The 15,922-nt window shown below is 42.8% G+C and overlaps 1 protein-coding gene across 1 annotated transcript in view; it reads right to left on the bottom strand.

The window, feature by feature from the left end:
• The window catches only part of TECPR2 (tectonin beta-propeller repeat containing 2), a 608,030-nt gene that overhangs the window by 438,435 nt on the left and 153,673 nt on the right, over positions 1-15,922 (bottom strand). Inside the window, exon 10 of the mRNA XM_053707105.1 lies at positions 8,718-8,901. Coding sequence (XP_053563080.1) covers positions 8,718-8,901 — 184 coding nt within the window. The remainder of the gene's footprint in view (positions 1-8,717; positions 8,902-15,922) is intronic.

Here is a 15,922-nt window from a genome sequence, read left to right on the forward strand (position 1 = left end):
CTACAAAATCTGGAAGCAAACATACTCCTCCTAGAGATTTAGAGGAACCGCAGGGCACTGCATGGGATGCCAAAAAGGCTTGGGACATAAAAGGAGAAAGCTGTGGCATTGCCTAAACAGCATCATCCTGGGAGACATAAGGCTCATATTGAACAGTACCATCAAAAGTTCAACTGACAAGGTGGTCTTAAACTGTCTAACTTTCTTCTTAGAGGAAAAAACTCCAGAAAAGAAGCACTTTATTACTATTAAAAAAAAAAAATCAGGGCTACCGACACATACTCCTCATTAGCTTAAGCAGAAGGGCAATTTGTGTAGTGGTACGAAGGACAGAAACCTATCAAATTTCTAATGTTCCTTTAGCGAATTCCCTCAAGTATAGGAAAAACAGAAAAAGCCACTGATACCACAAAAGATACCTGGGGAGCAATTTTGCAGGCAAAAAAAAACAAAAAAAAAACTCCTCCAGGAGATAGAGAGGAACCGCAGGACACTGCATGTGATGCCATAAAAGCCTGGGACGTTGAGGAGACAGCTGTGGCATTGCCTAAACAGCATCACCCTGAGAGATAACAGAATTTATGCTTACCTGATAAATTACTTTCTCTTACGGTGTATCCAGTCCACGGATTCATCCTTACTTGTGGGATATTCTCATTCCCTACAGGAAGTGGCAAAGAGAGCACACAGCAGAGCTGTCCATATAGCTCCCCCTCAAGCTCCGCCCCCCCAGTCATTCGACCGACGGTTAGGAGAAAAAGGAGAAACCATAGGGTGCAGTGGTGACTGTAGTTTTACAAAAATAAATTTGAACCTGACTTAATTGCCAGGGCGGGCCGTGGACTGGATACACCGTAAGAGAAAGTAATTTATCAGGTAAGCATAAATTCTGTTTTCTCTTACTTGGTGTATCCAGTCCACGGATTCATCTTTACTTGTGGGATACCAATACCAAAGCTTTAGGACACGGATGAAGGGAGGGAAGCAAGTCAGGTAACCTAAACGGAAGGCACCACTGCTTGCAAAACCTCTCTCCCAAAAATAGCCTCCGAAGAAGCAAAAATATTGAATTTGTAAAATGTGGCAAAAGTATGCAGTGAAGACCAAGTCGCTGCCTTACAAATCTGTTCAACAGAAGCCTCATTCTTGAAGGCCCATGTGGAAGCCACAGCTCGGGTGGAATGAGCTGTAACTCGTTCAGGAGGCTGCTGTCCAGCAGTCTCATAAGCCAATCGGATGATGCTTTTTAGCCAGAAGGAAAGAGAGGTAGCAGTCGCTTTCTGACCTCTCCTCTTACCAGAATAGACAACAAACAAAGATGATGTTTGTCTGAAATCTTTAGTTGCTTTTAAATAGAATTTTAAAGCCCGAACCACATCAAGATTGTGTAATAATCGTTCCTTCTTCGAAACTGGATTAGGACACAGAGAAGGAACAATGATTTCCTGGTTAATATTCTTATTAGAAACAACTTTCGGAAGAAAACCAGGTTTGGTACGCAAAACAACCTTATCTGCATGGAACACCAGATAAGGTGAATCACACTGCAAAGCAGACAATTCTGAAACTCTCCGAGCAGAAGAGATAGCTACCAAAAACAAAACCTTCCAAGATAATAACTTAATATCTATGGAATGTAAAGGTTCAAACGGAACCCCTTGAAGAACTGAAAGAACTAAATTAAGACTCCATGGAGGAGCCACCAGTTTATAGACAGGCTTGATACTAACTAAAGCCTGTGCAAACGCCTGAACATCTGGTACTGCTGCCAGTCGCTTGTGTAACAGGATAGACAGAGCAGATATCTGTCCCTTTAAGGAACTAGCCGACAATCCTTTCTCCAATCCTTCTTGGAGAAAAGACAAAAGCCTGGGAATCCTAACTTTACTCCACGAGTAACCCTTGGATTCACACCAACAAAGATATTTCCGCTATATCTTATGGTAAATTTTCCTGGTGACAGGCTTTCTGGCCTGGATTAAAGTATCAATAACTGAATCAGAGAACCCACGCTTAGCTAGAATTAAGCGTTCAATCTCCAAGCAGTCAGTTGCAGAGAAACTATATTTGGATGCTTGAATGGACCCTGTATTAGGAGATCCTGCCTCAATGGCAGCCTCCATGGTGGAACAGATGACATGTCCACTAGATCTGCATACCAAGTCCTGCATGGCCACGCAGGCACTATCAAAATTACCGAAGCCTTCTCATGCTTGATTCTGGCTACCAGCCGAGGGAGAAGGGGAAACAGTGGAAAGACATAAGCTAGACTGAAGGACCAAGGTGCTACTAGAGCATATATCAATGCCGCCTTGGGGTCCCTGGACCTGGATCCGTAAAGAGGAAGTTTTGAATTCTGACGGGACGCCATCAGATCCAATTCCGGAATGCCCCATAGCTGGGTCAGTTGCACAAAAACCTCCGGGTGGAGTTCCCACTCCCCCGGGTGAAAAGTCTGATGACTCAGAAAATCTGCCTCCCAGTTGTCTACTCCTGGGATGTGAATTGCTGAAAGATGGCAGGAGTGATCCTCCGCCCATTTGATGATCTTGGTTACCTCCTTCATCGCTAGGGAACTCTTTGTTCCTCCCTGATGATTGATGTACGCCACAGTCGTGATGTTGTCCGACTGAAATCTGATGAATTTGGCCTCCGCTAGTTGAGGCCATGCCTGGAGCGTGTTGAATATCGCTCTCAGTTCTAAAATGTTTATCGGGAGAAGAGATTCTTCCCGAGACCATAGGCCCTGAGCTTTCAGGGAGTCCCAGACCGCACCCCAGCCTAACAGACTGGCATCGGTCGTGACAATGATCCACTCCGGTCTGCGGAAGCACATTCCCTGAGACAGGTGATCCTGAGACAACCACCAGAGAAGAGAATCCCTGGCTTGCTGGTCCAGTTGAATTTGAGGAGACAAATCTGCATAATCCCCATTCCACTGTTTGAGCATGCACAGTTGCAGTGGTCTGAGATTAATTCGGGCAAAAGGGACCACGTCCATTGCCGCGACCATTAATCCGATTACCTCCATGCACTGAGCTACAGAAGGCCGAGGAATGGAATGAAGAACTCGGCAAGTAGTGAAAAGCTTTGACTTCCTGACCTCCGTCAGACATATTTTCATTTCTATCGAGTCTATTAGTGTTCCCAGGAAGGGAACCCTTGTGAGCGGGGACAGAGAACTTTTTTCTACGTTCACCTTCCACCCGTGAGACCTTAGAAAGGCCAGAACAATGTCCGTATGAGCCTTGGCTCTGTGAAAAGACGACGCCTGTATTAAGATGTCGTCTAGGTAAGGTGCTACTGCAATGCCCCGCGGCCTTAGTACCGCTAGAAGGGACCCCAGCACCTTTGTGAAAATTCTTGGAGCGGTGGCCAATCCGAAAGGAAGGACCACGAACTGGTAATGCTTGTCCAGAAAGGCGAACCTTAGGAACTGATGATGATCTTTATGGATAGGAATATGTAGGTACTCATCCTTTAGATCCACGGTAGTCATATATTGACCTTCCTGGATCATCGGTAAGATTGTCCGAATGGTTTCCATCTTGAATGATGGAACTCTGAGGAATTTGTTTAGAATTTTCAGATCTAGGATTGGCCTGAAAGTTCCTTCCTTTTTGGGAACTACAAACAGGTTTGAGTAAAAGCCCAGTCCTTGTTCTGCAACTGGAACTGGGCTATCACTCCCATCTTTAGAAGATCTTCTACACAGCGTAAGAACGCCTGTTTCTTTGTCTGGTCTGAAGACAAACGAGACACGTGGAACCTTCCCCTTGGAGGAGAGTCCTTGAATTCTAGGAGATACCCCTGAGTAACAATTTCTAATGCCCAGGGATCTGGAACATCTCTTGCCCAAGCCTGAGCCAATAGAGAAAGTCTGCCCCCTACTAGATCCGGTCCCGGATCGGGGGCTACCCCTTCATGCTGTCTTGGTAGCAGCCGCAGGCTTCTTGGCCTGTTTACCCTTATTCCAGCCCTGCAAGGGTTTCCAGGTTGCTTTGGGCTGTGAAGTGTTACCCTCCTGCTTTGCGGCAGCAGAGGTTGAAGCAGGTCCGCTCCTCAAGTTGCGAAAGGAACGAAAATTAGCCTTGTTTTTGGCCTTAAACGGTCTATCCTGCGGAAGGGCATGGCCCTTTCCCCCAGTGATATCCGCGATAATTTCTTTCAACTCGGGACCGAAAAGGGTCTTTCCCTTGAAAGGAATGTTTAGTAACTTTGTTTTGGACGACACGTCAGCCGACCATGATTTGAGCCAAAGCGCTCTTCGCGCCATAATGGCAAAACCAGAATTTTTCGCCGCTAACTTAGCTAATTGGAAGGCGGCATCTGTGATAAAAGAATTAGCTAGCTTTAAAGCATGAATTCTATCCATGACTTCGTCATATGAAGTCTCCCTCTGGAGCGACTCCTACAGCGCCTCAAACCAAAAAGCCGCTGCAGTAGTTACAGGAATAATGCAGGCAATTGGTTGTAGAAGTAAACCTTGCTGCACAAACATTTTCTTCAGCAAACCTTCTAATTTTTTATCCATAGGATCTTTGAAAGGACAACTGTCTTCTATTAGAATGGTTGTGCGCTTGGCGAGAGTTGAAACTGCTCCCTCAACCTTAGGGACCGTCTGCCACGCATCCCGCCTGGGGTAATTTATGGGGAACATTTTCTTAAAGATAGGGTGGGGAACAAAGGGTACGCCTGGTCTCTCCCATTCCCTAGTCACAATATCCGCCACCCTCTTCGGTATTGGAAAAGCATCAGTGTATACAGGGACTTCTAGAAACCTGTCCATTTTACACAATTTTTCTGGGACCACCATGGGGTCACAATCATCTAGCGTAGCTAAAACCTCCTTAAGCAGGACGCGGAGGTGTTCCAGCTTAAATTTAAACGCTAAGGCATCTGATTCTGCCCGCTGAGAAACTTTTCTTGTGTCAGAAATTTCTCCCTCGGACAGCCCCTCCCTCACTGCCACTTCTGAGTGTTGTAAGGGTACAACGGATAGATCATCCAAAGCTTCTGATTGCTCATCCTCTGTTCTTTAAACTGAGCTATCACGCTTTTTAGGCAAAACTGGCTGCTGCTAATTGTTGTAATAGGGCCCAAAGCGCTAGAGGTACTAGGCAACGCTTGCGCGGGCGTAACTGGTGTCGACACATGGGGAGAGGAAGGAGGACTATCCTCGTTACCTTCCGTCAAAGAATCATCTTGGGCTACATTTTTAAGTGTCACTGCATGGTCTTTAAAATGTTTAGAAACCTTAGCACACTTTAAACACAAATGTAAAGGGGGTACCGCCATGGCTATTAAACACATAGAACAGGGTCTATCTGTAGGCTCAGACATGTTAAACAGACTTTGACAGCACTCAAACACAACAAAATACAATTTTTGAAAAAAACGGTACTGTGCCTTTAAATAATAAAAAGCGCACACTCTTTTACTGAATCTCAAAAAAACATCCAATCTTTATGAAATTTTGACCATATGATCCTAATGCTTTGAAATGATTGCACAGTAAATTTCAAGACAATTAACCCCTTATTGCCCAAAACGGAGCAAATTAAAGCAGACCACCGGTTTAATAAGCTACAGCACCAGTCTCTGCTGTGGCCCTACCTTCCTTGGGGATTAGTTTTGGATGAAAATAAGCCTCTCTGGAGTCCTATCACTCTCTGGGCTCTGCACGTGAAGCTGCATGAAGCTGTCTTGCAAAGGAACTGCGCAACTGAGGCGCGAAAATTAGGCCCCCTCCCTCCTCACTCCGGAGTTGTGGGGCCTTCTCAAGCCAAAATAGGTGTCTAAAGAAATGCCAGGCGTAATAAAAACCCAAAAAGTGTTCCAATATCAGATTATAGTAATAAAGTAATCGATTTCCCCATAACAGTGTCCACCAGTGATTTAAGCCCTTCAACTAAGCCATCCTTCTATACTGAGTCTCAGAAAATCGCTTACCTTCCCACATGCGGATTTCTGTCAAGTGTTCTAGCATTACCAAGTCTTGTTAGAAAAAAAGTGACTGAGCATACCTTAAGCAGTTAAGCCTGCAAACTGTTCCCCCCAACTGAAGTTCTCCGGTACTCAACAGTCCTGTGTGTGAACAGCAATGGATTTTAGTTACAACATGCTAAAATATTTTTCCTCTCAGCAGAAATCTTCATCACTTTCTGCCTCAGAGTAAATAGTACAAACTGGCACTATTTTAAAATAACAAACTCTTGATTGAAGAAATAAAAACTACAAATCTAACACCACATTCACTTTACCCTCCCGTGGAGATGCTACTTGTTAGAGCGGCAAAGAGAATGACTGGGGGGGCGGAGCCTGAGGGGGAGCTATATGGACAGCTCTGCTGTGTGCTCTCTTTGCCACTTCCTGTAGGGAATGAGAATATCCCACAAGTAAGGATGAATCCGTGGACTGGATACACCAAGTAAGAGAAATGAGGCTAGCTTAAAAACATCTTCAGAATCTCTTACACTATCACTAAGTGTATGGATAATTGCCAAATAACAGGATAATATATTTATATAGGAACAGATCTCTGTTCTCCTGTAGCATAAACATGAAAGAAAATTCTTTAATGATAAAAAACTTATATGATTGTATGTACATACAGGAATTCCTTTACTCCTGTAACATCCAAAAATAACCCAATCCTCTTTCCCTTCATAAAACCATGACTTATAGGGACAAGAATTAAAAAGACTTCCAAATATAGAAGTCTCCACTTAAGACTGCTGGCGATGTTTAACAAAAACATAAATATTATTGGGGCATTTACGTTTCTCATGAGCGATAAACATAGCTGTAGATAATCAGACTACCATAACAGTAGAAGGCTGTCTACAAGCCCGCTGCTCCATTCTCAGCCTGAAAAGGAACCGGATCACATGATCGTCAGAAAAACAAAGAAATTGCAGGTACAAAACATGGTGCCGCTCCGTTTCTGACTGACCAAGGAGGGGGCCCCAAAACTGTTAAGCAAATGCGCAGCAGAGATTAACACGGCGCACTAATACACAGAAAATTTCTCATGCGAGATATAAGCGTTTCTCGCTATTTACAGAGAAGTAAAGCACCGAGGGTGCCTGTTATCAAAACCTCTAGGTCTATTCTAAAGTTAATTAAGGAACTAAAGGTTCAGAGATCCGGTTCACAAAACTAATACAGGACCGCTTGCTGCAACATAAGAGAATCATAAAATGTATATCTGCTTATTCCAAAAACGAGCCTCATGCAGCTGTTAACCCCTTCAACACCATTAAAGAGGGAACAACGTCTCTCACATCTCACATTAAGTGCCTGCACACTGCCATGAGTAATATCCTAGCAGGATATATTGTGTCCCCATAAAATTTGCAGGAGTCTAAAAAAAGTGCACCATATCCCTCCTTAGAAGACAAAAGGGCACTTACCTGTATCTGGCCGTCCGGTAGCAGGACAGCTCACTAGATTTGAGAGGCATTCTCCCTCACATGGATCTGTGAAAAAGAAGAAAGACTGAATAAATTTACTCAGGCTTTCAAGTTAGGGCAGCAACAATTATTTGGGAGGCGCAGTGAGGATTATACCCCACAAGTTTCCAATTGCTTAAAAGTCACCACTGCTCTACTGAAGAGACTGACATGAGCTACGGCTAAACCCCAGGAGGAAGCAGGACAATCTTGCTCTGCTTCAAAATAATAAAATCTTGATTGAAGAATCTTCTTTCAGACACCTAAACTTTACCACCTCCTTGCTCTTAAAGTGAATGTCAATTTTGATGCTAAAGTGCCCGGTTTTTAAAAATTCGATTAAAAACAGGGGCACTTTAATTCATCAAAATTTACATTTCACTCCTGTTAAAAAAAAACGGAAAAAAAAAAAAAAAAAAAAACTTTACCTTTTATTCTTGACAGCAGCTCTAGCTTCCTCTACCCGTTGCAAAGCCTCTTCCTGGGTCTAAAATGAGGAATCCGGCTTCCTCCAATCACGGCATTGAATCAGACACTAATTCCCCCGGGGGGAAGCCGTGATTGGAGGATGACCTATCCATCATTTCTGACATCCGAAATGGCTTGCGACGACCGGAGGAAGCTGGAGCTGCTGTCAAGTTTAAAAGGTAAGTTTTTTTTCACAACACGAGTGAAATGTAAATTTTTATTATGAATTAAAGTGCCCCTGTTTTTAATCAAACTTTTAAAAACCGGGCACTTCAGCATCAAAATTTACATTCACTTTAACGTAGGCAAAGAGAATGACTGGGGGTTGTGGGAAGGGAAGTGATACTTAACAGTTTCCTGTGGTGCTCTTTGCCTCCTCCTGCTGGCCAGGAGTGATATTCCCAACAGTAATTAATGGTGATCTGTGGATTAATCGTGTCATTAGAAAGAAAAACGTTTGCTTGAAGAATCTTCTTCCAAACACCTAAACTTTACCACCTCCTTGCTCTTAACGTAGGCAAAGAGAATGACTGGGGTTGAAGGGAAGGGAGGTGATATTTAAAAGCTTTGCTGTAGTGCTCTTTGCCGCCTCCTGCTGGGCAGGAGTGATAATGCCAATAGCAATTAGAGATGATCCGTGGACTCAACGTGTCATTAGAAAGAATTTTTTTTTTTTTTTTAAATATAATTCTAAAGGTAACACCCATGTGAACATGAACAATCTGAGCATATCAGTAAGTTTCAAGTTTATTGGAATGAATTAGGCACGACAGCACTGGAGGAGGAATTGTCTACCTGAAGGAGAGACTGCCACTTGCTGGACAGCATCCTCAAACTTCTGCCAACGCAGACCTGCACCAGGTAACGCACTGCAGTACAGAGATCCCTTGTAATCCAGACACCAAATATACTTTTCTGAGACAGCCAAAGCAAATATTCCATTGCCAGGACCGGAGTAAACCATCCAGCTCTCTGAAAGCTAAGGAGAGAGTGTAAAACAGTCAAACAATGCGCACCATTTCAGCTACATACCCTATACGGCTGGTTAATTTTACTCTCTTAACAGATTTTATTTTCTCTGTGTAAATACAACAGCTATACAGTCGTAGACTTTAGACCATTCTACTTGGCTAATAGGTATGCAGTCTCTCTAGAATACATGACACTTAAATGTAATAAAATTATTATTTCATTATACTATGCTGTCCATGTCCACAATTCAGCAATAACAAGATATAAAAGCCAATTGTTTTTACTGGCAATTCACAAGTAATTTGCATAAATAAAAAGAGTGAAGCGCTTAACCTGGGAATATACGAACAATAGCATAATAGCTTGTTCTATGGCTAGTTACCAACCTAGGAGCAGCCTCTTTTTGCTCAACATGTACCTTTCACAGAAAATAACTTTCCTGTAGTATATCACAAGTTATTGCCTCTTTCTGCCCCAAATTTTGAGTTGTCTATTGATCAGATATGGAATGGCGACAGACAGGGAGAGAGCGAGAGCAGGAGAGAGCGAGAGCAGGAGAGAGCGAGAGCAGGAGAGAGCGAGAGCAGGAGAGAGCGAGAGCAGGAGAGAGCGAGAGCAGGAGAGAGCGAGAGCAGGAGAGAGCGAGAGCAGGAGAGAGCGAGAGCGCCAGCATATAATAAATACATGAATCAAATGCAATGAAGTGTTATATTAAATATTGTATGTAAAAGAGTTGTGTGGAAAAATTTGGGCTATTTTACAAATTATAAACTAGTGACGATTGTGGTTATATATATATATATATATATAAAATATACACACACACACATATATATATATATATATATATATATATATACACACACATATATATATATATATATATATATATATATATATATATAAATATACACACACATATACATATATATATATACATATATATATATATATACACATATATATATATATACACATATATATATATATATATATATATATATATATATATATATATATACACACATACATACACACATATATATCTCAACATTTTAAATTAGGGGGAGATAAAAGGCAAGTTTAAAATCCTCCACTACGCACAAAATATAGAAAAAATAACTCATTGTGCAGTTCATTAACAAATCTAGACCCAGAGGCTTGTTTTCACAAAGAAAACCTCTGAATTACATTGTGCACTAACCCTAGCTAAGTTTATAAGCTGTGTGAACAGCGATACTTTGGCGTAAAGGGAACCTGCTGAAAAGCAGACTGAAGTAAAAAGGTGTGTCATTGTGTACTTAATTTGCATATCTTACCCAGAATCCTTTGCTGCATTGGAAACAATGTAATTCAGAGGTTTTCTGTGGGAAAACAAGCCTCTGGGTCTGTCTAGATTTGTTAATGAACTACACAATGAGTTATTTTTTATATATATACACATACATACATACATACATACATACATATATATATATATATATATATATATATATATATATATATATATATATATATATATATATATATATACATATACACACACACACACAAATACAAGAAACAAAATTTCAGATTCTAATGCAATTAGGCTGAATGATCTAAAAACAGAATTTATGTTTACCTGATAAATTTCTTTCTCCAACGGTGTGTCCTGTCCACGGCTTCATCCTTACTTGTGGGATATTCTCTTCACCTACAGGAAATGGCAAAGAGAGCACCCAGCAAGAGCTGTCCATATAGCTCCCCCTCTGGCTCCACCCCCAGTCATACGACCGACGGTTAGGAGAAAAAGGAGAAACCATAGGGTGCCGTGGTCACTGTAGTGTATAAAGAAAGAAATTTTCAAACCTGATTAAAAACCAGGGCGGGTCGTGGACCCGACACACCGTTGGAGAAAGAAATTTATCAGGTAAACATAAATTCTGTTTTCTCCAACATTGGTGTGTCCGGTCCACGGCTTCATCCTTACTTGTGGGAACCAATACCAAAGCTTTAGGACACAGATGAAGGGAGGGAGCAAACCAGGTTACCTAAACGGAAGGCACCACGGCTTGCAAAACCTTTCTCCCAAAAAAAGCCTCCGAAGAAGCATAAGTATCGAATTTGTAAAATTTGGCAAAGTATGCAGAGAAGACCAAGTCGCTGCCTTACAGATCTGATCAACAGAAGCCTCGTTCTTGAAAGCCCATGTGGAAGCCACAGCTCTAGTAGAATGAGCTGTAATTCGTTCAGGAGTCTGCCGTCCGGCAGTCTCATAAGCCAATCGGATGATGCTTTTCAGCCAAAAAGAAAGAGGTAGCAGTAGCTTTCTGCCCTCTCCTCTTACCAGAATACACAACAAACAAGGATGATGTCTGTCTGAAATCCTTTGTTGCTTCTAAATAGAACTTTAAAGCACGGACCACATCTAGATTGTGTAACAAGCGTTCCTTCCTTGAAATTGGATTCGGACACAGAGAAGGAACAACAATTTCCTGGTTAATATTCCTGTTGGAAACGACCTTTGGAAGAAAACCAGGCTTGGTACGTAAAACTACCTTATCTGTATGGAATACCAGATAGGGAGAAGTACACTGCAAAGCAGATAATTCAGAAACTCTTCTAGCAGAAGAAATAGCAACCAAAAACAGAACTTTCCAAGATAGTAACTTAATATCTATGGAATGCATGGGTTCAAACGGAACCCCCTGAAGAACTGAAAGAACTAAATTTAGACTCCAAGGAGGAGTCATGGGTCTGTAAACAGGCTTGATTCTAACTAACGCCTGTACAAACGCCTGTACATCTGGCACTGCTGCCAGACGCTTGTGTAACAAAACAGACAGAGCAGATATCTGTCCTTTTAAGGAACTAGCTGACAAACCTTTATCCAGACCTTCTTGGAGAAAGGAAAGTATCCTAGGAATTTTAATTTTACTCCAAGGGAATCCCTTGGATTCACACCAACGTATATATTTTTGCCATATCTTATGGTAAATCTTCCTAGTTACAGGTTTTCTGGCTTGAAACAGAGTATCTATGACTGTATCTGAAAACCCACGCTTAGATAGAATCAAGCGTTAAATTTCCAAGCAGTCAGTTGGAGAGAGACTAGATTTGGATGTTCGAACGGACCTTGTACTAGAAGATCCTGCCTCAAAAGGTAGCTTCCATGGTGGAGCCGATGACATATTCACCAGGTCTGCATACCAAGTCCTAGGGGCTATTAGAATCACTGAGGCCTGCTCCTGTTTGATCCTGGCTACAAGCCTGGGAAGGAGAGGGAACGGTGGAAATACATAAGCTAGGTTGAACGACCTTTGCGTTCTGGCGAGACGCCAACAGATCCATATCTGGAATGCCCCATAGTTGAGTTAACTGGGCAAAAACCTCCGGGTGGAGTTCCCACTCCCCCGGATGAAAAGTCTGACGACTCAAATAATCCGCCTCACAGTTGTCCACTCCTGGGATGTGAATTGCAGATAGGTGGCAGGAGTGATCCTCCGCCCATTTGATGATCTTGGATACCGCTCTCATCGCTAAGGAACTCTTTGTTCCCCTCTGATGATTGATGTACGCTACAGACGTCATGTTGTCCGACTGGAACCTTATGAATTTGGCCTTTGCTAGGTGAGGCCACGCCAGGAGCGCATTGAATATCGCTCTCAGTTCTAAAATGTTTATCGGAAGAAGAGACTCTTCTCGAGACCATAGACCTTGAGCTTTTAGAGAGTCCCAGACCGCACCCCAGCCTAAGAGACTGGCGTCGGTCGTGACAATGACCCATTCTGGTCTGCGGAAACTCATTCCCTGAGACAGGTGATCGTGAGACAACCACCAGCGGAGAGAATCCCTGGTTACCTGGTCTACTTGAATCTGGGGAGACAAGTCTGCATAGTCCCCATTCCACTGATTGAGCATGCACAGTTGTAATGGTCTTAGATGAATTCGAGCAAAAGGAACTATGTCCATTGCTGCAACCATCAATCCTACTACTTCCAGGCACTGAGCTATGGAAGGCTGAAGAATAGAGTGAAGAACTTGACAAGCGTTTAGAAGCTTTGACTTTCTGACCTCTGTCAGGAAGATCTTCATTTCTAAAGAATCTATTATTGTTCCCAAAAAGGGAACTCTTGTGGACGGAGACGGGCAACTCTTTTCTACGTTCACCTTCCACCCGTGAGATCTGAGAAAGGCTAGAACAATGTCTGTATGAGCCTTTGCTTTGGAAAGAGACGACGCTTGGATTAGAATGTCGTCTAGGTAAGGTGCTACAGCAATGCCCCTCGGTCGTAGAACCGCTAGAAGGGACCCTAGCACCTTTGTGAACATTCTGGGAGCAGTGGCTAAACCGAATGGAAGAGCCACGAACTGGTAATGTTTGTCCATGAAGGCGAACCTCAGGAACTGATGATGATCTTTGTGGATAGGAATATGCAGGTACGCATCCTTTAAGTCCACGGTAGTCATATATTGACCCTCCTGTATTGTTGGTAAAATTGTCCGAATGGTTTCCTTTTTGCATGATGGAACTCTGAGGAATTTGTTTAGAATTTTTAGATCCAGAATTGGCCTGAAAGTTCCCTCTTTTTTGGGAACTACAAACAGGTTTGAGTAAAAACCCAGACCTTGTTCCGCTGTTGGAACTGGGTTTATCACTCCCATTTTTAATAGGTCTCCTACGCAATGTAAGAATGCCTGTCTCTTTATCTGGTCTGAAGATAAGCGAGACATGTGGAACCTTCCCCTTGGAGGAAGTTCCTTGAACTCTAGAAGATACCCCTGAGAGACTATTTCTAGTGCCCAGGGATCCTGAACGTCTCTTGCCCAAGCCTGAGCGAAGAGAGAAAGTCTGCCTCCTACTAGATCCAGTCCCGGATCGGGGGCTACCCCTTCATGCTGTCTTGGTAGCAGCAACAGGCTTCTTGGCCGGTTTACCCTTGTTCCAGCCTTGCAATGGTTTCCATGCTGGCTTAGGCTGGGAAGAGTTGCCTTCTTGTCTGGAGGCCGCAGAGTTAGGATTCGGTCCGTTCCTGAAATTGCGAAAGTAACGAAAATTAGATTTGTTCTTAGCCTTGAAAAGCCTATCCTGCGGGAGGGCATGTCCCTTTCCACCAGTAATGTCTGAAATAATCTCTTTCAATTCTGGCCCAAAAAGGGTCTTACCCTTGAAAGGAATATTAAGCAATTTATTCTTGGACGACACATCCGCCAACCAGGATTTTAGACAAAGCGCTCTGCGCGCCACTATTGCAAACCCTGAATTTTTCGCCGCTAACTTAGCCAGTTGGAAAGCGGCATCCAAAATAAAGGAATTAGCCAACTTTAGTGCGTGAATTCTGTCCATGACTTCATCATATGGAGTCTCTTTTTGGAGCGAATTTTCTAGTTCCTCGAACCAAAAATACGCTGCCGAGGTGACAGGAATAATGCACGAGATTGGTTGAAGCAGGAAACCTTGCTGAACAAATATCTTTTTTAGCAATCCTTCCAATTTTTTATCCATAGGATCTTTAGAAGCGCAACTGTCCTCAATAGGAATAGTTGTGCACTTAGCTATCGTTGACACTGCCTCCTCAACCTTAGGAACCGTTTGCCATGCGTCCCTTCTGGGGTCAACAATGGGGAACATTTTCTTGAATATAGGAGGTGGAACAAAAAGGTATACCTGGCTTTTCCCACTCCTTAGTCACTATATCCGCCACCCGCTTGGGTATCGGAAAGGCACCAGCGTGCACTGGGACCTCTAAGAATTTGTCCATCTTGCACAATTTCTCTGGAATTACCAAAGAATCACAGTCATCAAGAGTAGTTAGGACCTCCTTAAGCAGGGCGCGGAGATGTTCTAACTTAAATTTAAATGTTACGACATCAGTGTCTGCCTGCTGAGAAACTTTTCCTGAATCAGAAATTTCCCCCTCAGACAGGCCCTCCCTCACTGCCAATTCAGATTGATGTGAGGGTATAACTGATAAATTGTCCTCAGCGCCAACCTGCTCATCTTCTGTATTTAAAACTGAGCCGTCACGCTTTCTAGGGTAGGATGGCAGTTTGGATAACAGATTTGCTATAGAATTATCCATTACTGCTGTTAACTGTTGCATAGTAACAAGCATTGGCGCGCTAGATGTACTAGGTATCGCCTGCGCGTGCAAAACTGGTGTTGACACAGAAGGAGAGGATGAGGAACTATCTCCACTACCTTCATTAGAAGAATCATCTTGGGCAATCTTATTCAATGTGGCAGTACTGTCCATACTTTGCTTGGACGCTATGACACAATTTGCACAAACATTAATTGGGGAAACCACCTTGGCTTTCATACACACAGAACATAAGCCATCTGAAGGTATAGACATGTTAGACAGAATTTGGCAGGCTAATAATGCAATAAAAGCGTTTTTAAAGAAAAGCGTTACTGTCCCTTTAAATAATAAACAGGCACACTTTATTTCTGATATATTGAAAAACAATGAAGGCAATGTCCGATTTTTACAAAATTTTCACCCCAGAGTCCTAATGCCTTGAAAGTATTGCACACCAAGTTTCAAGACTTTAACCCTTAAAATGAGCAAACCAGAGCTATTTGTTCAATTAGACAATTTTAATACACTACAATCACAGCCACAGCCTTGCTGCGGCTTTTTACCTTCCCTGAGAGTTATTCAGCAATGAAATAAACCTTCCAGAGTCCGTTTTAGTATGCCACAGGAGCCCTCACATGAAGCTGCATGCACTGCCATGGAAGTAAACTGCGCAATTGAGGCGCGAAAACGGGGCCTCCTTCCTCTGCATACCAGAGTGAAGGGGCCTTCCTGACTGAAATAGCCGTCTAACTCAATGCCAGGCGATAAAAACGTTCCCAAAAGTGCTTTTAAGTGCACAAAACACACTAAATGCCATTAAAATATTAAATAAAACAATCGATTTAGCCCACAATAGTGTCAACCAGTGTAGAGCCCATTTGTAAGCCTTAATCTGTTATGAGTCTAAGAAAATGGCTTACTTACCCCTTAAGGGAAAACTGACAGTCTTCTACCATTAAC

The sequence above is a fragment of the Bombina bombina genome, chromosome 1 (assembly GCF_027579735.1).
Source record: "Bombina bombina isolate aBomBom1 chromosome 1, aBomBom1.pri, whole genome shotgun sequence".
In the NCBI taxonomy this organism is placed as follows: Eukaryota; Metazoa; Chordata; class Amphibia; order Anura; family Bombinatoridae; genus Bombina; species Bombina bombina.